This window comes from Phocoena sinus, chromosome 13 (assembly GCF_008692025.1).
Source record: "Phocoena sinus isolate mPhoSin1 chromosome 13, mPhoSin1.pri, whole genome shotgun sequence".
In the NCBI taxonomy this organism is placed as follows: domain Eukaryota; kingdom Metazoa; phylum Chordata; class Mammalia; order Artiodactyla; family Phocoenidae; genus Phocoena; species Phocoena sinus.
In genome coordinates, this window is record NC_045775.1 from 46,288,077 (window position 1) to 46,312,282 (window position 24,206).

Consider the following 24,206-nt stretch of genomic DNA (forward strand, 5'->3'; position numbering starts at 1 on the left):
GCAGATCTAAATAGATATTTCTCCAAAGAAGATATACAGATTGCCAAAAAGCACATGAAAAGATGCTCAATGTCATTATTAGAGAAATGCAAATCAAAACTACAATGAGGTATTACCTCACACCAGTCAGAATAGCCATCATCAAAAAGTCTATAAACAAATGTTGGAGAGGGTGTGGAGAAAAGGGCACCCTCCTACACTGTTGGGGGGAATGTAAATTGATACAGCCACCACTGAGAACAATATGGAGGTTCCTTAAAAAACTAAATATAGAACTGTCATATGATCCAGCAATCTCACTCCTGGGCATATAACGGAGAAAACTAGTTCGAAAAGATACATGCACCCAAATGTTCATTGCAACACTATTTACAATAGCCAGGACATGGAAGCAACCTAAATGTCCATCAACAGAGGAATGGATAAAGAAAGATGTGGTACATATATACAATGGAATATTACTCAGCCATAAAAGGAACAAAATTGTGCCATTTGTACAGACATGGATGGACCTAGAGACTGTCATACAAAGTGAAGTCAGAAAGAGAAAAACAAACATTATTAGCTTTTATGTGGAATCTAGAAAAATGATACAGATGAACTTATTTGCAAAGCAGAAACAGAGACACAGACATAGAGAACAAACGTAAGGATACTAAGGGGGAAGGGGGTGGGTGGGATTAATTGGGAGATCGGGATTGACAATATATACACTACTATGTAAAAAATAGATAACTAATGAGAACCTACTGTATAGCACAGGGAACTCTACTCAGTGCTTTGTGGTGACCTAAATGGGAAGGAAATCCAAAAAAAGAGGGGATATATGTATACGTATAGGTGATTCACTTTGCTGTACAGCAGAAACTAACACAACGTTGTAAAGCAACTATATTCCAATAAAAAATTTTTAAAAATTAGTACAAGTTTTCTGACAGCCAATTTTTGTCAAAACGCTTAAAAATGTACATACCCATTTCCTAGGGTTTTATTTCTAGTAATTTATGGAAAAGAGTAATTTGGAGATATGTACAACATATTTAAACATAAAGAGGTTAATAATAGCATTATTTATAAATTTAAAAAACTGGAGACAATCTAAGGATCCTAGAGAACTGATTAAATTATAATATATCCAATACCAAGGAACACTAAACATTAAATAATCACACAGCAGAAAAATAAAGACATGGAAATTTTGGCATTGTGCAATATAATATATTGCTGAATTTTGTAAAGCAATAAACAACATATAACGTATGATCCCAGTTTGGAAAAACACTTTTTTTCACTGCATTCATAAAGTATCCATATGCATAGAAATAGACTAGAAGAATATATTCTAAAATATTAGCAATGATTATGTCTGGGCAATACAATTACAATTTTTTTGTCATCTAAATGCTTTTCTCTACTTCTCAAATTTGTACAATTAGCATACATTACTTCAGATTGCTTCATGTACTGCTACCCTGACTTCACCGACAGTTAGCAGGTCCCTGAGAGAAATTCTGACTACTAAATTTAACTGAAGCTCAAATAGATTAAAACATCTGCCCAGGGTCATACAGCTAATTGGTAATAAAGCCAGGATTAGATCTTAGGTGTGTAAGATGCCCAAGATGAAGTTCTTTCAACCATATTATATGTAGCAGTATCTTTTATAAAGGTTCATATTTCATATTTATTTTCAATCTGTATTGGACCCACAGTAAGCACTAAATAAATCCACACTAATTTGACAATGTCAAACATTTGAGTAAATATAATCATTTCCTTATTAATAAGTCAGTTTCTAATTTAGCTACACTTATATTTACTCAAAGCCTTCCAGTTAAAGGTAATTCTACTCAATGTGTTAGATTAAACATTTTCATTTTTCAGGGTACTTAAATTTCTACTTTCATCAGATTAACTGCTCACTGTCCTAACCAAAACCCAACTAATATTCAAGAAGCATCCTATATATGCTCACTAAAAATGTATTTTAACAAAATACTTAATATCTATAATGCTTTACTGAGAAAGCCCAAAAGCTATATAATCAATTTTTAAAATTAATGTAAGAAAAATGTTTTAAGTTATAAACATCATCAAAAGAAAGTTCTTATTCATGAACACATTTAAGAAGTATCTATAGGGCTTCCCTGGTGGCGCAGTGGTTGGGAGTCCGCCTGCCGATGCAGGGGACATGGGTTCGTGACCCGGTCCGGGAAGATCCCACATGCCGCAGAGCGGCTGGGCCCGTGAGCCATGGCCGCTGAGCCTGCGCGTCCGGAGCCTGTGCTCCACAACGGGAGAGGCCACAGCAGTGAGAGGCCCGCATATCGCAAAAAAAAAAAAAAAAAAAAAAAAAGAAGTATCTATAAATTGGCAAAGGATAATTTTTTAATTCTTTACCTAGATAAATGGGCCATTTTTCAGCGAGTTCTTTATTATGGAAATACTATTTGGTTATTCCTGGAAAGCACATACTTTAAGTATAATGAATAATTAACTTCTGGTTGGTTTACACTTCACTCACCAAGTTACAACAGGTCAGCAAAACACAATCTATACTATGATTATGAACTTAAAACGTTCTGTGCACTAGTGGCAAACCAAGCAACCAACAAACATGTATTAAGCAATCACTATCATTAAGTCAAGATCTCAGTGGTTTTAATGGGAGACATTAGCACCTTTCTTCACCAATGACCCACCAAACAAGACAGCAGCTGTCCAGCTGAATAACAACAGGGTTATTCAGTCTCCACGTGGAAGCAACAGAAGGTTACCCTCATTCTAATATCCCTACTTATAGAAGACCCCATGAGAAAATGGACACAGTAACCAATGTTCCTGATGTTTTTAAAATGCCTTGCATTGGTTAATGCCCCCAACACAATAGGTATGTAATAAAAGCAGCAGCACCCTGGTCATCTGCTATTTAGGACAATAACTGCTTGCTCCAAAACTGTGAAGGGGACAAAACCTAGGTCTCATCCCAGTTCTTCACTTGTCGGAAAAAATATCTCCTTTGTGGAATCGGATAAGAACTAATATAAATAAGAAAGTTAGTCAACTAATCTATGACAAAGGAGGCAAGAATATACAGAAAAGACAGTCTCTTCAATAAGTGGTGCTGGGAAAACTGGACAGCTACATGTAAAAGAATAAAATGAGAACACTCTCTAACACCATACACAAAAATAAACCCAAGATGGATTAAAGACCTAAATGTGAGGCCAGAAACTATAAAACTCTTAGAGGAAAACATAGGCAGAACACTCTCTGACATAAATCGCAGCAAGATCTTTTTTGATCCACCTCCTAATGAAAATAAAAACAAAAATAAACAAATGGAACCTAATGAAACGTAAAGGCTTTTGCACAGCAAAGGAAACCATAAACAAAACAAAAAGACACCCCATAGAATGGGAGAAAATATTTGCAAACAAACCAACCAACAAAGGATTAATCTCCAAAATATATAAACAGCTTATGCAGCTCAACATCAAAAAAACCACCACAATCAAAAAATGGGTGGAAGATCTAAAGACATTTCTCCAAAGAAGACATACAGATGGCAAAAAGCACATGAAAAGATGATCAACAACACTAATTATTAAAGAAATGTAAATCAGAACTACAATGAGGTATCACATCACACCAGTAAGAATGGCCATCATCAAAAAAACTACAAACAATAAATGCTGGGGAGGGTGTGGAGCAAAGGGAACCCTCCTACACTGTTGGTGGGAAAGTAAACTGGTACAACCATTATGGAGAACAATATGTAGGTTCCTTAAAAAAATAAATATAGAACTAACATATGATCCAGCAATCCCACTCCTGGGCATATATCCGGAGAAAACCGTAATTCAAAAAGACACATGCACCCCCAACGTTCATTGCAGCACCATTTACAATAGTCATACATGGAAGCAACCTAAATGTCCATCGACAGAGGAGTGGATAAACAAGATGTGGCACACATATACAATGGAATATTACTCAGCCATAAAAAAGGATGAAATAATGCCATTTGCAGAAACATGGATGGACCTAGAGATTATCATACTGAGTGAAGTCAGACAGAGAAAGACAAATATCATATATCGCTTATATGTGATCTAACCAAAATAAAATGGTACAAATTATTTACAAAACAGAAATAGAGTCACAGACGTAGAAAACAAACTTATGGTTACCAGAGTGTAAGGGGGGGGGGATAAATTGAGAGATTGGGACTGACATATACACACTACTATATGTAAAATAGATAACTAATAAGGACCTACTGTATAGCACAGGGAATTCTACTCAATACTCTGCAGTGACCCATACGGGAAAAGAATCTAAAAAAGAATGGATATATGTGTAACTGATTCACTTTGCTGTACACCTGAAACTAACACAACATTGTAATCAACTATACTCCAATAAAAATTTTTTTAAAAAAGTAAGTTAGCCCAATGTCTGGAACACAATAGAAGCTCAAAAGTACTGTGCTTACTACATAATATGCAACCTCGGTAAAGTTTTGTAACATCCCTAGATTTAGGTTTTGTCATCCATGAAATGATTCCTTCTTTCAGATTATGGTGAAGACTAAATGAGATGACTATGTGAAAATGCTTGGTGCTTAAAAGATTTCCCATAAATGGTAGTCTCCCCTTTCTAGGTAAAATGCAAAGAATTCAGGTTCTTTTCTCAGCCTTTCAAAATTCTTAATTTAAAAATGTCCTAAATAGAGAGAAAGAAAACCTAAAACTGAAAGCAAACTGAAACAAATCTAACTTTATTTCAAATGAGTATTATAACCACACTGAAGATGGGGGAAGGTAGAAGGAAAAGGGAAAATAAAACTTATCCAAGTAACCGGGGCAGGGTTGAGGGAGGTGGATTTGAAAAATAAACCTGAACCCTTTATTGTATTTATTATAATGATATTATAAAACATTCTAAAACTATTTTAGATGTACTCAAGGATTAAACAAATTAATAAATGTATTGGTAGTGTTAGAAGCCAGGTTCTCACTATAGAAGGAACATACAAATGTGAAATGGGGGAAGAAAGAAATAGTCCTCTGGGAATGTTTTGGATTTGGAGGTATCTATGTAAACACATGATTTCATAAATATGTGTATGTTTATTTGTATGTATGTATACAAGTATTTCCTACCTCGGTCCACTGGAAGGGCTAAAATGGAAAGACCCCACAGGAGCAAAGTACAATTAGCATCCAGCTCTTGATCACTGAAAGGAATCAAGGATCCCTGGAGAAACTGCTGACTTCAGGGCTGGGACAGAGTGGGCAAAAGATGAGCCTACAGCATTTCGTTATGCTAGAAAGTAAGAAGTGCTTCCCTCTCCACTCAAAAAAAAAAAAAAAAAAAAAAAAGGACAGCTGCATGTCCTTGAGCCAATTTGAAGGGGAGCCCTCCAAATCTGTGACCATTGACAACAAAAATAAATAAGTACAGTAATGAATTATGAACCATTGGGGGGAAAAGAGAAATTCATGAATCCATACTGATAATTAAATAGTTAATTAATGGAAAAGGAGAGCTCTTGCTAAGAGTAGAATGCCAGGGTTGATTGATAAATGTGAAGGAAGTATTAGAACAGAAAAATCATCTTTTGCAAACTTAATGGTAAAGAATAATCAATCAAGAATCATCAATAGATACTAAACCTAGGGAGGGAATTTTGACGGAGGGCAGGATATTTACATGGTCTTGAAGTGTCACCCATCAGACTGCTTATTAGTTGTCAGGAAGGAAGAAAGATAGTAATTATACAATAAGGAAATCAGGAACCACCTTGACCAGATGGTGTAAATTAAACCTCATCAATGAGGGACTGATGAATAGTAGGTACCTCCAGATTGCTATGAGAGGGCCACTGCATTATCTTCATTTTGGCCATGAATCCACAAACTCAACAAAACGCAAAACAAGGAACTTTCTATTAAAAAGGAAGAAGGGAAAGGGCCTGTGTTCTTTAAAAATGTTACAATCATAAGAGATAAAGACTGGAAATGTCCCAGATTAAAGGAGCCAAAGGTAACATAACTAAATGCAAAACCTGGCACTAGACTGGACCTTGTAGTACAGGACACTGCAAAGAACATTATTAGGTCAACTAACACAACTAGAATATGGATGGTAGATTAGAAAAAAGTATTGAATGAATGTAAAATTTAGAAAGTTAATAGCTGTAGTGAGGTTATGTAAGAGAAGATCCCTTTTTAAACTACTTAGGGGTAAAACAGAACGTATATAACTTAGTCTCAAATGGTTCAGGAAAAAAAGGATATACTGTATCTATGTATCCATAGTCTAGTTATCTATAAAAAGAGAGATCATAAATAATAATGTAAATGGAGAAATGTTAGTAGGTAAATTTAGATGAAGAGTATAAGACATTCTTTGTACTACATTTATTTTTGCAATTGTTTTTAAGTTTGAACTTATTTCCAAATGAAAGTTAATTTTAAAAAAGCAATCATCCTTTTTTTAAAAGAAACTCTCTAAATGAGACCGTAAGTTTAAAAAAAATTCTGCTTAATTCCAGTCAGAGAAAATTTAGCATCCAATGTATCATAAACCCTCCTTTAGCATGGATTGGTCTTTCAGTTTAGTTCTGAATAAACCTGAATGTTTCTTTTCACTGAGTCACCCATGGCCAGTCTCAAATCCATCTATGTCCCTAGCTTCAAGTGAATAGCTTGAATAGCTTCAGTTTCTACATACTGACCATAATACCCACACATACCCACCTGCCCCAAAAATACCAAAACAGGATCTGGAAAACTTTTATTATATTTATATAAATGAACAGGTCTATGTGTTTACTCACATTTGCTAACTGTAGCTTTTATAGAAGCATCTCTTTGTGAAGCCATTCCTAATATTCCAAGGTAGAGACAGCCTCTCTGTGCCCTTAGTATGTGTTGATGATCTTCCACTTCCAATCATACTCTTATATCCCTAAACTGTCATTCTATGCCAAACTGGAACTTCCATGCATCCTCTGAGAAAAAGATTTCAGCTGTCATCTGGTAGTGCTGCCTATCAGTTAACTATTCTTTTCAGTAGTTTCACTATCTGGGTCTGTATTTAGTAGTATAAATTTAAGCAATTATTAGAATATTGTAATTACACATTTATATTTAAAATGAGTGGAAAGCGAAAAATTAAAGTGCCAGTGATAATATATTTTAAACAAAAATGGAAACCATCAGGGTACTGAAAGCATAAATCTTTAGCCACAAATTTTTTTAAAAGTAAATAAAAACATATATGAAACACTGAGCCTCTAAATAATGACGTACAGTGAAAGGAAAAACAGAATGAATGCTCATAATTATGAACTGAGAAAAACCAGTATTTACATTTCATTGTTAAGAATACAGTTTGACAGAATTCCCTGGTGATCCAGTAGTTAGACCTCGGTGCTTTCACTGCTGTGACCTGGGTTCAATCCCTGGTTGGGGAACTAAGCTCCCACAAACCACATGGCGTGGTCAAAAAAAAAAGAATACAGTTTGATAAAATACCCTTATCAAGGGAGAAGACTAGTATTCATTTTTCTCATAACAAATTTTATCCAAAACTATCAATAAGGTATCAATGTCTGCATCAATAATACCTTGCTCATCTCCCTTACAAAATCAGCCTTTCTTCCCAAAATTAAAATTGAATTCTGCCTACAAATGTCATTTTAAGAAAACAAGAGAAACAAACTGGAGATAATAAATTATCTGAGCAAGTTTTATTTATTATTTAAAACTTATCAATACTTTCAGGTTTAAATAAGAATAAGAATCAGAATTACTGAATCTGATTCAGTAATAAGAATCAGAAAAATTTTTTAAAACACCTAAATATATCATAATCAAGGATGTAGAAAATCGTTAACTATCTGAGAATAGGGATTACCATTATAACACCTTCCCTCCCTTCTGACAAATTCTCAATCCTTATCTTAACTGAGCTCTCTAGTATTTGATAGTGTTGATCAATTCCTCCAACTTCAAATCTTCCTCTTCCCTCGGCTCCCCCTAGTTGATGTCTGTGGCTTTAATTACAATCTCTGAGCCCATGGTAAACACACACATACGGTCAAGGTCTCTCTCAAGAGCTTCATGTTTAATACCCATCATTCTTGGATGTCTCATAGGTACCTTAATTACAATATATTCAAAACTGAGTTTTTTATTTTCTTCCACTTTATTTTCTCATGTTACCTAACTCAGTTTCTCATACTGCCATGTATCTGCACATACAAGAAACCCAGGTTTCCTAGAGTAAGCTTTAACTCCTCCCCTTAACCTTCAGGTCCAATTCCAATCAAACACTAAGTACTATGTCTCCATGCTCATCCCATTGCCTTAGGTTCATAATTTCCTCTTTCTTCAATTACAGCAACTCTAAACTTGTCTCTGCCACCAGTACTACCTATCTCCAATGCATAAGTATATTCAGTAAATACACAGTAATCATCTAAATTAGAATGCTAAATAAAAAACACATGTACAAATCACTTTACACAAATCAGATATGTGGGAAGTGTAGAGTCAAAAGAAAAAATGAGAATTAGTACTTTTCAGGAGAATTAAAAATAGCATACCTCAATTTATACTTTTCAAGAAAACATCTAATACTCAATATGCTTAACTTTATACCTTTTACTGGAAATTATTGCATTATATTGAAAGATCAGAAACAGGTAACAGAAATGTTCGTCAAAATTTTTAAATGAAGATATTTCTGGGAAAACAAAAGTAAACACATCTGAAAATATTTTGTTTTAATACCTCTTGCTCTTCATGCTATCAGGAGACACTAAAGCAAAAGAAGGGAACAGACACTGAAGCCAATTCTAAAAAAAGTTTTTTCTAGTTCCATGGTACATAAAAATGACCAACAAATAATTGTGTGGAAAAGCTAAGAGCAAGGGTGCGTGATGAGTGCAAGAGGGCTAGAAAAAGCACTAAAATCTTAAACTGAGACAGTAAAAAGAAGTCTTATCAATGTGATATATCAGACACTATAAATGTAACATACTACACAAAATGTAGTGGAATGTTCCATAGGTCAAAAGGTGGCAAGAAAGCACAAAATAAGGTATGGATTGATTACCTGAAGTTTTACTCAGCTCTGCTGAAAACATAGCAGATGGTGGTCTGTGCTCTTTTTCTGTACCAGAAGGAAGTTTTTTCTCAGCTTCTTTCACAAGAACTTTGGGTTTAACTATACTGCCTATCCCTGTTTGAGCATCCAAAGCAGAAACATCTGGAGGCAGTAAGGGCACCTTTGAAATATCAGCCCTATCTTTGGAGAATTCATCTGGGACATGAACTTTTTCTTCATCTTTAGGCTGTACACTCTTGACAGAAACTTCATGGGGTAATTCTGAGCAAGGCAAAGACCCAGCTCCATCCTGGACACTAGCAACTTCACTTTTGTAGGATATTTCTAGGTCACTGTATTCCCTGGCTAATGTAGGAGAAGAATCTGTTTTAGAACTGACAAATGTAGGGAACTCATCTATAATCTCAATTGGAGATGAATCTGAAAATGTTTCACTCTCTCTTATTTTTGCTTCCTTAGCAATATATAAGCCATCATTTGAATAAACTGCAGTATTGAGCTCCTCCATCTGCAAAGGAATTTTCTCCTTTTGGATCAATGTTGAAACTTCATTAGATGATAAGGTATCTTTTGTGGTCTCTAAATTGGGCTGAAAAGATTCCAAATACGGCTTTCCCCCCTCAGGTGGTGGTGAAGCACTAAGTTTTTCCTTATTTTCATGTTCTATCATTGATTCAGATGAAGTTTCAATGAGATTTTCTTTTACAAGTATCACAGCTTCATCTTGTTTTTGTGGAACTTCAGGAATTGAATCATCACTAAACAAGTCAACTGGTTCAGAATCAGGTGAGGAATCTTCAACTAGCTCAGAATGAGTGGGCACCAGCTGTGCAACTTTTGCTATTTCTGAATAACTAGAGAAATCTGGAGTTGGTTCAGTAGAGAGCTTTGTTTCTTTAATTAAATCACATGCAATAGATATATAAGGAGCTTCTGTTTCTTGAACAGCTACACTAATACTTTCAGCCTCTTTAATCTCTTCATTCATTCCTGATACTTTTTTTAGTGATACATTCATGGCCTCTTCATATGGTGGGGGATTTTCAGGCTCAAGTTTTATGCTTTCATAATTAACCGAAGGAGGAGCTTCTAATGGTGATGAACTGAGCTGCACTGCAGAAGCACCAGCACTAGGAACTATAGAATTTAATGGTGCTTCCATGACAATGTCAGGCAAAACTGGTGAAGGAGTAGCTTCAGATTCTTCAAAGGATGGGCAAAGCTGTGCTACAGGGTAAAGTGACTCCTGCATAGCTTCTGAAGTTTGAACCAAGTCCATTTTTGTTTCAAAGGCAATTTTTGTACCTGTAGCTTCACTCAATTCACTTTCACATGCTTCTTGTACTAAATCTGGGGTTAGACCTTCATGCATGTTTGCCACTACTTCCTCAGTCACCTCTGATAAATGATCTGTTGTGTCATAATCTGTCTTAGAATCCTGTGTTGCCACAAGGAAAGGGTTTGATGTTTTGGCACTAGCATTCTTCTCTGTTACAATTTGGGCCTTTTTTTCTTCTATTTTTTTTTCATCTGTCTTATTTTCTGAAGTATGATCTTCCAACAAGGGAAAAATGTTTGCTGAAGGGTTAAAGGGAGCACATGTGATATACGCTCCTGAACCATCTTTTATAGCTTCTGGTGTACTAGGAAATGAAGTATCATCATTACTACTTTCACTATCTTTCTCACGATTTGTTTGTTCTAGGCTATCTGAAAAACGTTCCGTATCCACTTTACCTTCCAATTTGCTCTCTATATTACCTCCAGCAGCCAAAACATCACTATCTTGCTTATAAGTATCTTTTACTTCCCATACTTGCTCAAATGGTTTGAAGTCTGCATATTCCTCCCTCACAGGAGCTTCTGCTACAATTCCCTTTTCATTAAAACTGTCTTTTGTTTTTTCTGGAGACATAACTCTATCCTCTTCTTTAACTGATTTGCTAAGGACTATCGGTAACTCTTGCTGAGTACGAAGGATGTTATTACTAACTAAGTCCTCTTCTTCATCTTTATTCTTCACAATTATTTCTTCCCTAGGATTTGCTACTGTTATGGCAGATTCTGCTCTTGGAGAGCCACTGAATGATGATCCCATTTCTGAGTATTCCAATTCTGAAAACTCTGGTAAATCTCTGTCTACAAATGGTTTTTTTGCCTTCTCTGAAAATTCTTTAGAAGCTTCATCTGAAATTTCTCGAAGTGTTCCTTCGGTAGGTAGTACTGCTGGTAAATTACCAAGGTATTCATGTTCTTTAAAAGAAGCAGCTGAGAGAGGAGCTAAAGAAGGAAGAGAAGCAGCAGTTTCAAGCAGGACAGATGGAAAATCCTCTTGACCAGCAGAAACAGTGTTACCTGGCTGCTCCTTCAAATCCATAATTTTTTCTGTGACCATGGACAGAAAGGAAAGTTAGAGAATGCCAGTGTTCTCAGATTTAATGCAAGTTTTATGACAGATTCAAAAATACTGTTAGTAAAGACTTACTGTTAACTAAAATGCTAATAACATTTAGTTAATAAATAATAATCAAATAGACTGAATCATAATTGAAAAATTAAAGCTACTGTCAAAAAACATGTGCATGGCTACAGAGGCTATTATATACTATGCAAAGACATCAAGTCTTTGAGAAAATCCTCACGTACAATTAACTGAGAAAAGCTACTTCTAACTAGTCTCAGAGGAAGAAATGAGGATTTGAGAAGAGAGTTTGACAGCATAAGAAAGAAAGGGCACTGGATAATTAACTGTCATAGGCTGACATTCTTTTCTATGAAAGCCTGTCAGCTATAAGCAAATAAACTGTATTTGGAAAAAATGACTGGTCAATATATAAACATAAATCAAGGGGCCAAGAATTCCTTACACATTTCCAATTATTAATCAGGTTTCTGCCCATTTCTCTCTTGGACACTGCATATAAAATGCAAATTTCAACTTGATCAGTAGATAAACATTCTTGGAACCATGCTTATTTTTAGTAAATTCAAACTACTAAGCACAGAGTGAACATAACTAAAGAATTAAAGTTAGAATACACAGAGGATAAAAGGCTAGCAGAAAGAACTTGCCTGCAGAGGAGTGTATCACAGGCTCAGATGCAGCAGGAAGAGCAAAAAGTGTCTCATCTGAAAAACAAATAGAATATAACCTCAGCAGAAATAAAGACAGAGTTGGAAGGAGACTAAAGAGGAACAAGCAAGGGGTTCAGTTTGTAATGAGTTAACACAAAACTTTATCTACAGAGAAAAAGCCATGATGGAAAGGAAAAAGTAGTACCATTAGTAGTACCATTAACCCAGATTAAATTATAATATATATTATAAAATTGATTAAATGATATCTATAGAACCTATCATTTTTCAAGAGGCAAAAACATGTTTATGTTAAAGAAACTGCATGAACCAAAGTGGCTTGAATATACTCATCTTCTTATCTTTTTTTATTGGTATATGTTCAATTTAGAACACTTTCAGAAAATCATGTATATTCTCTACTTGTTATTCTAAGTGATTTACATGATGCAAGAACTCATTTTACTCCTTACAACTCTAATGTTACAAGTGTTGCTGTTAATATCTCATTTAACAGATTAAAAAAAAAAAGAGTGATAGACAAGTAACTCACTCAATAGATAAGTAGTGAGACTCAGACAATTCAACTCCAGAGCTCACTTTCTTAACCAATATATGCTGTATGTTATAAATTGAATGTTTGTGTTTCCCCTAAAATTCATTATGTTCAAGCCCTAAGGTTCAATGTGTTGTGTTTGGAGATGGGGCCTTTCGGAAGTAATTAGAAATATATGAGGTCATGAGGGTGGGACCATGGTCACAGGAAGAGGTCACATGAGCACACAGAAGGCAGCAACCTATAAGCCAAGAAAAGAGGCCTCAGAATGAAACCTAACTTGCCCACATTTTGATCTTAGACTTCCCAGCCTTCAGAACTTAAACTGTTGTTTAAGCCACCTAGTCTATGGTATTTTGGTATAGAAGCCCAAGTCAACTAATACACTATATAGTGGTATATTGACCTTGTACAATGTCATTTTATACCTGCAGTTGGGAGATCTTGAGCTAAAGATCTTATACTAGAGAAAGGGCTCTAGCAAAAGACAATGTGAAACAGTCTGAGAGATGACAGGAGGTATTCCTTTAGTGTAGAGGACCTAATAAATTTGGACACTTCTATCTGGAAGAACAAGCTAGACAAGGCTGATTAATAGAAAAAAAAAGAAATCAGAGATGTGGCTATCATGAACATGGAACTTGTCTTCCAAGGGTATTCCTTTTGATGAGTAGGAGAGTTAAATTCATAATGTCACATAAATTTTAAATTCATACTAGGTATGATGTCATATCTAAAGGATTCTTAGATGGGGTGGAGAGGGGAAATCCATTTAAAAGAGTCTCCTATAACCTAGAACAACAGGTTGAATGGGCCACTCATCCAAACCAGTAAGACACACTGCCTTATGAGATTTTATAAAATGTACACATATGTGTACACACTTTTTAAAGATGACTTGTTATGTAATCTTAGTTAAATTACACAGTTCTCATTTGTAAAATGACAATTTGAAAATTCCTTTCAGCTAAAATAATGAATTTTAATGTTGTACAAACTGAGAAAGAACAGAACCAAATAATTACACAGCTGCTCCACCTAAATAAAAGGAAGCAAATTCTTAACAAAATGGTTGTCTTTTTCATCTAGACAATATAGTTAAAAGCCAACTAATTTAGAGACAGTTTACTTGTAAAGTGAACTAGAAACATGTTAAAATCAGAGGGAAACCAAACTATATCTAAAACTGTGCCAAAATTTTGAAGTATTTTTAAAAAATATATCCTTATGCGTATCTAATACCAGAATATCTCTTATAATAAAAACTATATTCTGACACTTGGTCAAGTGAGAAAGTTTATAAATTGGTAGTTGAAATATTCACAAATTTCCAAAAAAAAAAAAAATCCTCATTTTATAAAATGAGACTCAATCCAAAATTAGCCACAAAACAAGTATTCCATTTCTAAAAGCACTTAGAAAAAAATCCAGAAGAAGTCATTACCATTTTGCCTTCAAGAAGAAGAGAGTTGCTCAGGGACTCCAACTAAGGCCCATCATGAATCATGGGATCAAACTGCCTGGGTCCAAACCCCAGATCCATCACATATTACACAATATAAATGTGTAACCCTGAGAAAGTTACTACTTAGCCTTTCTGTGCTTCATTTCCTCATTTGCCAAATAAGAGTAACTACCTCAAAATGTTGTGAGGGAGGGAAGGGGAAAAAAGAAACAATTTGCCCTAGGTCACAGAGCTAGGAGGCCAGAGAGCCAGGATTTGAAGAGGTCTAACTCCCAAGTTCACGTGCACTCCTATGCACGAGTGCAATAATAAATTACATATTCCTACTTTATCAGCCCCATAAATTTGAGGTCCTGAAACAAGATAAACAGTCACCCAGCAAATACCCTGTAATTATCCAAAATATTTGATTGTTTCCTTTTACTTCACCATATAACAACATTTATAGAGATGTTAACGATGGCCAGGCACATTGATTTCATAGGGTCTTTTTTTTTTTTTTTTTTTTTTTGTACGCGGGCCTCTCACTGTTGTGGCCTCTCTCATTGCGGAGCACAGGCTCCGGACGCGCAGGCTCAGTGGCCACGGCTCACGAGCCTAGCCACTCCGCGGCATGTGGGATCTTCCCGGACCGGGGCACGAACCCGTGTGCCCTGCATCGGCAGGCAGACTCTCAACCACTGCGCCACCAGGGAAGCCCCACGTGGTCTTTTAATACTCAAAACCACCCTGTAAAATAGGTACTACTGTTATCTTGATTTCACAGATGAGGAAACAGAGGCATAAAAAGGCTAAGTAACTTCCCCAGAGACACAAAACTAAAAAAAGTGATGGATCTGAGACTGAATCCATAGTTTACGAGTCCATGCTCTTTCCTTTAACTGCTCTGCAGTACTTCTTTTCTAGACTTTACTATATAAATTTAGAATTTGAAAATGACTAATAAAATTAACGATGTCAAAAGAAAATTTTGATCAACAATACTTATATATCACAAAAGCTACCAAATTCTAAGGCTAAAACACCTGAAAATTATCTATTTCCTGTTCTGAAAAAGAATTACTGATTTTCATCTTCCTTTTTCTCCAAGACCCTCACTTTCACAAGTGAATAAACTATTTTATAATAAGGGATGCTATATTAAGTAAAAAATAAAATGTTCTGAATTACTGAGATATGTTACACATACACTTACATTACTGGGCTTACAAAAACGGTAAACAACTCCCCTTCTTTCTATGATCTACTCATAATGCCAAATTCTAACTACTGAATGAAATTAAAACCTTAATCATCAATCTCATTTGTACTATTTGAACAGACAGCCAGAAGAAACAATTAATATTAAGGACTTAATTATATATATCCACACTAACATAATGTCATATTACAAAAAAAAAACAAGTTTTCACTAAATAGGCAAAAGGGAAGCCAGAACTCTCCTATTACATCTCTCCTCTACAGCCATCAAAAAGGACAATTCTATACATTTTTCTTGCTCAAAAACATTTAAAAGCTCCCAGTTACATACTGAATTACACCAAAAATTCTTAGTCAGATATATAAGGCCCTGCACTATATGGCCCCAATTTAACTGTCTAAGCTTATCTCAACATCTCCTTACATGTCATCTATGCTAACAAAATAAACTTCCTAACCAAACCCATGCTTCCCCCTCTTGCATATGAATGCTGACATCCACTAATGCTCAAATTCACCATATTCAGCCTCACTCTCTTTGTAAAACCTACTCATTCTTACCTTATTTTTGTTAATCTTCTACATTTCCAGGTACCTAAGCTCAGAGAATAAAGCAACTTATTCAAAGTCACATAGCTTAGTTAATGACAAAGCTAGAAAATAATTTAAACTATAATCATATATATATTTATTTCCTTATTACCCTCAGTAAAATGAATAGAATCACTGAACTGCTTATAATGACAGTATGAAAGATTTCCAAATGATCTATTCCTCATGTTGGCCCTAATACTAGATTCTTTTCCTTACCTAAGCCTAAAACTAGAATATAAGTTTCCATTAACTGCCTCAGGGCTACAAACTGTGAACGCTAATTACTTCCACCACACAAGAATCAGTTGCAAAATTAAAGTTCACTGGAGAAATTTTTTTTTTTTTTTTTAGTAAATCACTTTTCAAGAAAGTAAAAATGGCATTATCAGTTTTGAATTTATTACTGGTCAATTCAAAAAATATATATATGCTATCACAATCTCACCAATGTCCACACACTCTTATACTGAGTATTTTCCTTGACACGTTCATTTCAAAACCTGTTTATCAACCAAAAGTATAAGTGGTCAGGGCTTCCCTGGTGGTGCTGTGGTTAAGAATCCACCTGCCAATGCAGGGGACACGGGTTCCAGCCCTGGTCCGGGAAGATGCCACATGCCCCGAGGCAACTAAGCCCATGGGCCACAACTACTGAGCCTGTGCTCTAGAGCCTGCGAGCCACAACTACTGAAGCCCGCGTGCCTAGAGCCCATGCTCTGCAACAAGAAAAGCCACCGCAATGAGAAGCCCGCGCACCACAACGAAGAGTAGCACCCGCTCGCCGCAACTAGAGAAAGCCCACACGCAGCAACAAAGTCCCAACGCGGCCACACATAAATAAAAAAATAAACTTAAAAAAAAAAGTAAGTGGTCAGTAAAATCATATCTAATTTATAAAACAAGAAAAATAAACTGCACTTTAAAATCATAGAGAAGAACCTCTGCTTCTAGCCATGAAAGTAATTTTATCACACTAACCCTTCCAACATAAACAACTATAAAACTGGGCAAAATATATGAAGCAACTGTCCTGAGACACTGGACCACAGGCAGAAGTGTAATTCCTGAGAAGAGGGAAGCACACCAGAGGAATGCCCTGGCTTTCCATCTGAAAGCACTTTCTGTCAACAGCACATGGCAGAGGAGCCCAAGGATACTGCACTCTTGCTGAGCAGAGGAAGCTGTTGAGTTGTCTGGGATTTGTGGGGCAGGGTGACATACAAAGGAAAGCTTCAAAGAAAAGGTGCTCCAGAAATCTAGATAGATGTTCCCTTTAAACATTTGGCTGAATACAATGCTGCACATATAGATCACAAGACTTACCAAGACCCAGCAGACAAATCTATGATAGAGTTGTGAGCTGAATGGATATTCTGGAGGTCAGACTGTTCTGGAAGACCTGACCTAAAGTTCTGGCCAGTCAGAGTGGAGAGATCTCATAAACACCCCAAGCATAAAAGTGAGATTCCAGAAAAGGTACACCTTAAGAGTGGGACTACTATAACCCTAAAGTAAGGGATACTCTAGACCAAGAGTCAGCAAAACATGGCTCATGGGCCAAAGTTGTATTGGGAGAAAGTCATGTCCATTCATGTGATGTATTGTCTATGGCTACTTCTGCATTATAATGGCAAAGATGAGTAGTTAGATAGAACCTGTATGACCCACAAGCCTAAAATATTTACTACTTTGCCCTTAAAGAAAAAGTCAGCCAGCCAGCCACTGCTCTAGACCCACCCTAACTTTAAAATCAAGACTTAAAAAAGATCAAGGTGATTTGCCAGCAAATCAATTGCCTTCCAGAACAAAACTATCACCACATCCATGACAAGCAGTATAAAATAAAAAACTACTGGACGTGAAAAGAAGAAAATTTGAGCATAAATTAAGAAAAAACAGCCTATATAAACAAAAAGAAATAGTGTAAATGTTGGATTAATGAATATTAAAATGGAAATTTAAACAGCTTTCAAAAATTCCTAAGTATGTACAGTAAAAGATAGACATAATGAGTGAACAGAGAGTCTTGGTAGAAAAACATGGGCTAGAAAAAGAACCAAATGGAAATGCTGTAACTGAAAATTACATTAATCTAAAGAAAATTTCACCAGATGAGCTTAAAAGTAGATTGGACAATGGAGAAGAAAAGATCAATAAACTTAAAGAGCAACAGAAAGAAAATATCTAAACTGAAGCACAGCATGAAGAACAAAAAGCTGGGGGGAAAAAATGAACAGTCTCAATGACCTATGAGATAATCAAGCAGTTAATGCATACATAACTGGAGTCCCCCCAAAGACAATAATGACTGAAACAGGAAAAAAAAGTTTTAAGATATAACAGCCTAAAATTTGAAAATAGTGATAGAAAATACCAGCCCACAGATCCAAGAAGCTCAATGAACCACAAGCAGGATAAACACAAAACCACAAAGAACTACACTGTAGAAGCCAAACTGCTGAAAACCAAAGACAGAGAAAAATCTTAAAAACAGAGGGAAAAGGCAGGTAAACAATAAGAATGACCTGACCTCTCACTGGAAACAACGCAATCCAAAAGATAATAAAACATTCTTTAAAATGATGAAAATAACTGCAAACCTAGAATTGCATGCAGTCAACCCTCATAATCTGATTCCTTAATTTGCCAACTGGCCTACTCACTAAATTGATAAACCCAAAATCAGTACTTAAGCAGCAGGCACATGCAGAAGAGCCATACATTCCAGTCCCCCAACATATGTTGCCAGGTGAGGTCAAACAAGGCAACCCTATTCCTTCTTGTTTCAGCTCACATACAGTAAACAAGTATTCTTTTAGCAGTCTATTTAGTGCCCTACTGTTTGCATTTCTGTGCTTTCTGTTGGTATTCTGATATGGCCCCTAAGCACAATGCTGAAGTGCTGTCTAGTGTTCTTAACAGCAAGAGGCTATGATGTACCTTACAGAGGAAACACGTTTGTTAGATAAGGTTCATTCAGACATGAGTTATAGTTCTGTTAGCCATGAGTTAAATGTTAATGAGTCTACAATATATATCAAATAATGTGTTTCTTTAAATAGAAACACACTTAAAACAAAGTTATATACTGACGAGTAACAAAAATGTTATGACTAAAGGTTCACAGGAACCTAACCCTATATTTCCCCTAGGGACCATGATTCAGTATCTGCTAATTCAGTATTTTCTGTGACTTTATAGACCATAACCACCACAAATAACAAAATTGACTGTATTCATCAAAAAATCCTTCAAAAGTAAAGCTCAATTAAGATATTAACAGACAAACAAAAGCTGAAAACAAAAGCTGAAAGAAATCATCACCAAGGGACCTGCACAATAAGAAATGTTAAATGAAGTTCTTCACAATGAAGGAAAAAGATGCCTGATAGAAACCCAAATCTTCATGAAGGAATGAAGGGCAGAAATGGCAAATGTATGTGTAGATACAAAACATTCTCATTCCCTAAGTTCTTTAAAGAAATGGTAAATATATGAGTAGATATAAAGTATTCTCATACCTTAATTTCCTTCAAGAATAATTGACTTTTGAAGGTATACAAATTTGGAAATAAGTAAAACTGTCACTGTTTGCAGATGACATACTACACATAGAGAATCCTAAAGATGCTACCAGAAAACTACTAGAGCTAATCAATGAATTTGGTAAAGTAGCAGGATACAAAATTAATGCACAGAAATCTCTGGCATTCCTATACACTAATGATGAAAAATCTGAAAGAGAAATTAAGGAAGCACTCCCATTTACCACTGCAGCAAAAAGAATAAAATACCTAGGAATTAAAAAAAAAGAACTGACTTTTGAAGCTTAAATAATTACAATATATAATAATATATGTAGAAGTAAAATGTATGACAATAAAAGCACAAAGGATGGAAGGAATATGTAGAAGTACCAAAAAAACAGAAGCAGGTGGGACAAAGAGAAAAAAGACTTAAATGGGGACTTCCCTGGTGGTCCAGTGGTTAAGAATCCATCTTACAATGCAGGGGACGCTGGTTCAATCCCTGGTGGGGGAACTAAGATCCCACATGCTGTGGTGCAACTAAACCCACACGCCACAACTAGAGAGAAGCCCACGCACCGCAATGGAGGATCCCACACGCCACAGACTTAAGTGAATCATATTAATAATTACACTGGGGGCTTCCCTGGTGGCACAGTGGTTGAGAATCCGCCTGCCGATGCAGGGGACATGGGTTGGTGCCCCGGTCCGGGAGGATCCCGCATGCCGTGGGGCAGCTGGGCCCGTGAGCCATGGCCACTGAGCCTGCGTGCCCGGAGCCTGTGCTCTGCAACGGGAGAGGCCACAACAGTGAGAGGCCTGCATATGGCCAAAAAAAAAAAAAAAAAAAAAAATTACACGAATGTAGTAAATGGCCCCAATTAAAAGGCAGAGGTTTTCAGGCTAGATAAAAACCCTACTATGTGCCACTTAACAGGACACACACTTTAAACATAAAAACACAGGTAGATTAAAAGTAAACGAATGTAAAAGGATATATGATCCAAGCACTTATCCTACAAAATCTGGAATGGCTATACAAATGTCGAGCAAAAGTAGATTCAAACACAAGGAGTATTATCTTGAGATTACCAGAAGTAAAGAGGGGCATTTGATAATGAAAAAGGAGTAATCAGACATAACACTAAATAGATATAACAACACTAAAGGTATATGGGAAAGGTGTAATGGAAGTACATGAAGCAAAAACTAAAGAGAGACAAGGACAAATCTACAAATATTATTTAAAAAATTTAACACTCAACTCTCAGTTAATTGATAGACTGGACACACATGCACATAACACACACACTCAATAAACAAGGATATAGATGATTTAGACAACACTCCAATGAACTGACTTTTATAGAGCACTACAACCAACAACAAAATATACATTCTTCTCAAGTACACATGGAACATACACCAAGATAAGCCATTTCCTGCTCTATAAAGCAAATCTCAATAAATTTAAAAGGACTGAAATCATGCAGCGTATGTTCTTTGACCACATGAATTAAATTGAAATCAATAAAATAGAATTCTGGAAAATGCCCTAATGTTTGGAAATTAAACACACAATTCTAAATAACTCATGGATCAAAGAATGTATCACAAGAAAAATTAAAGAATAATTTAAATCAAATGATAATGGAAATCTGCAGGATACAGCTAAAGCAATGCTTAGAGAGAAATTTATAGCTCTAAATGCTTTTAGAAAAAAGGTCAAATTCAAAGTTTAAAGCTTCCACCTAAGGAAACCAGAAAAAGAGCAAGTTAAACCCAAATAAGTAACAGAAAATAAGTAACAGCAGAAATCAATGATATAGGAAACATGCAAACTACAGAGAAAAATCAATGAAACCAAAAGTTGGTTCCTTGAAAAGATCAACAGAATTGATAATCCCTAAAATGATCAAGAAAAAGAGAAAAATAAGTATTGGAAATAAAAGAGGGACTATCACTATAAATCCTAAAAAATAAGAGAATATTATGAACAAGTTTATGCCAATAAATTAGACACTTAGGTGAGCGGACAAATTCCTTGATGTCCACTCATCAAGATGAAATAGTCAAGTTCCTTGAAAGGCATACATTTCCAAAACTGACACAAGCAGAAATAGAAAATCTGAATAGCCTTATATCACTTAAAAAAAGAATACCCATAATTTAAAACCATCTCCACAAAGACAACTCCAAGGCCAGATGGCTTCATTAGTAAATTCTATAAACATCGAAGGATGCTTATGAAACTCTTTCAGCAAATTAAGGAAGAGCAAGCACTTCTCAAAATGTTTCACAGACTTATGCACTAATACCAAAACCAGACAAGGCTATTAAAAGAAAATAAAAATACAGAAAAATATTCCTTACACAGGCATGCAAAATTCTTTAACAAAATATTAGCAAACTGAATCCAGAACTTGGTAGAATAATAAAACTCTCAATAACTTAATAATGATGGTGATTAGTTGAGACTGAAAAGTTATAAAGGCTATTTGTGAAAGAGATTTATATGATAGGTTTAAACCCCCGTAGAACAAAGATGAACAAAATTTTAAACAAGTAAATTCCCTTCTTTTCTGAAACCAAAGACTCCAGTAGATTAAAAAAAAATTTTTAATGCTTTAGGTCAGCTTCACCTAGGGCTGTCAGAACACCGAGATAAATTTAACAATGGCACCTTCCAATTATTCAAATTTACAAGTCAGTATATAAAGTTGGGGATGAAAAAAACAAGCGGAACACAAAGGCAGCTGACAGAACATAAATATATAATTGGCCCTATAGTACAACCACAAGAGTCCTCTGGTTTTAAGACAGCAGAAAATACTTTACGGGTCCGGGCTTGTATTCTTTCCTAATCTCCTACATGTACCTCTCATAACTACGATCTCTACTCATCTTTTTGTCCCCGTACTCCACCCTAAACCTGGTTTAAAAAAAAAAAAAGTGTGCTAATTTTTTCTTAATATTGAACTTCCAAGGGACCACCAATATAACCAGACTATTGCCAAATCTGTTTGAACAACAAAACTTTATAAGCCTTCTTCATCTATGGTAATAAGAACAAGTCATTAAAAAAATAATGTTTTTTTTTAAACTAGAGGGCCACCTAAGCAAAGGACTCAGGGACTACTAAAAAGATAATCCCATATTTAGCAGCTTACAGCTCCTACTATAAGAGTAGGAGTAGTACCTATTGTTTGGCATTATCTATCAACATTTTCAATGCATATACCCTTTGGATCAATAATTCCACTTACATGAATTTATCCTACAACGCATATATCCTACAACACATATATATACTTCTATGCATGTATTTGCAAAGAGGTATATATAAAGGTGTTCACAGCAATGTTATTTACAACAGAAAAAGCTGAAAGACAACCTAATTAACCATCAATAAGAGATTGATTAAACAAAATAGGGTACATCCATATACCTTGTATATGTAAATAAATTAATGCTTTAATTCAAAAGAGTTGGGATATTTTTTTTCTTTTTGGCCACACCACGATGCAGAACTTCCCTGACCACGGAATGGAACCCATGCCCCCTGCAGTGGAAGCATAGAGTCTTAACCACCGGACCGCCAGGCAAGTCCCAAGACTTGGGATTTTTATTTGAGAGAAAATATTGCAGTAATTCTAGAACGATACAGAATATAGATCAGGATTCATCTATAATATTATATTCATTCAACAAATATCTGAGTGCCTATGCCACATCTAAGGCACTGTGCTCAGCAATGCAAATATAATGTCATACAGTCCTTTTCCTCAAGGAAAAAAGGTAATACAGCCCCCTTCCTCAAGGAGCATATAGTCTGGTGAACAGAAATGAGTAAACATACTATTCCCATATATAGTATGATACATATGATGAGGTAAGAATAGAATGTTACGGGAACACATGAGTAAAGTAACTTAAAAATTAAGAATCACAATTCCAAGAAACAAAAAACCATCAATTTAGATGTGAAATTATCAATTCCCCTTTAGAGTTGAGAAGAATGATGAGGCCATTGGTCTGAGAACACCTTAGCATAAGCAGAGCTGGGTCCTACCATTTTGCATGCCTATGTCCTACATTAGCTAGCCACAAAGGTCACACTCACCCATTTAAACACTGCTGATGAATTATGGTTCTGCCCTTACAGTTCCCATCCCTGGTGCTACCACCCCCAGAGGGACCTTCTAGGGTCTATATTTAGAAACAGGAACAAAAAGTCTCAAAGAATGTACTATAAGAATAGTTCATCTGCCAACATTTACTTCTACTTAGAGGTCCCAGGGAAAAATTAAGAACTATTATCCATTTGGTTGGTACTTTTACCCTGGGCTAGCAAAGAACCTTTAAAATGTGTCATTTAAATTGGGGCCTTGCAACAGCAGTGGTTCAAATAAACTGCTTTTAGGTATATTATGAAATAACTACACATAAAACAGAGTCAATTACTGAACAATAGAAAATATATTCCTTTTTGGAAACGTTTCATGTAACATAGCAAATCTTCCAAGTTTACAGAAATACAGTGCTCAAATAGCATGTTTTCTAAATACTATTCCACATAATTAGACATGTATCAAAGGTTCAATATATATTCATCACTTCATTTTAAAAAGGATTTGAGGAAGCT

At 35.6% G+C, this 24,206-nt stretch overlaps 1 protein-coding gene across 4 annotated transcripts in view; it reads right to left on the minus strand.

Annotated features, from left to right (window-relative positions):
- The window catches only part of RTN4 (reticulon 4), a 67,206-nt gene that overhangs the window by 38,116 nt on the left and 4,884 nt on the right, over window positions 1–24,206 (minus strand). The window contains exons 2-3 of one of the 4 annotated variants that reach the window (XM_032652284.1): window positions 12,217–12,273; window positions 9,133–11,529 (exon numbers count right to left, since the gene is read on the minus strand). The exons of 2 other annotated variants lie outside the window; for them this stretch is intronic. In XM_032652284.1, coding sequence (XP_032508175.1) covers window positions 9,133–11,529; window positions 12,217–12,273 — 2,454 coding nt within the window. The remainder of the gene's footprint in view (window positions 1–9,132; window positions 11,530–12,216; window positions 12,274–24,206) is intronic. One more of the 4 variants, XM_032652285.1, reaches the window with a different exon arrangement.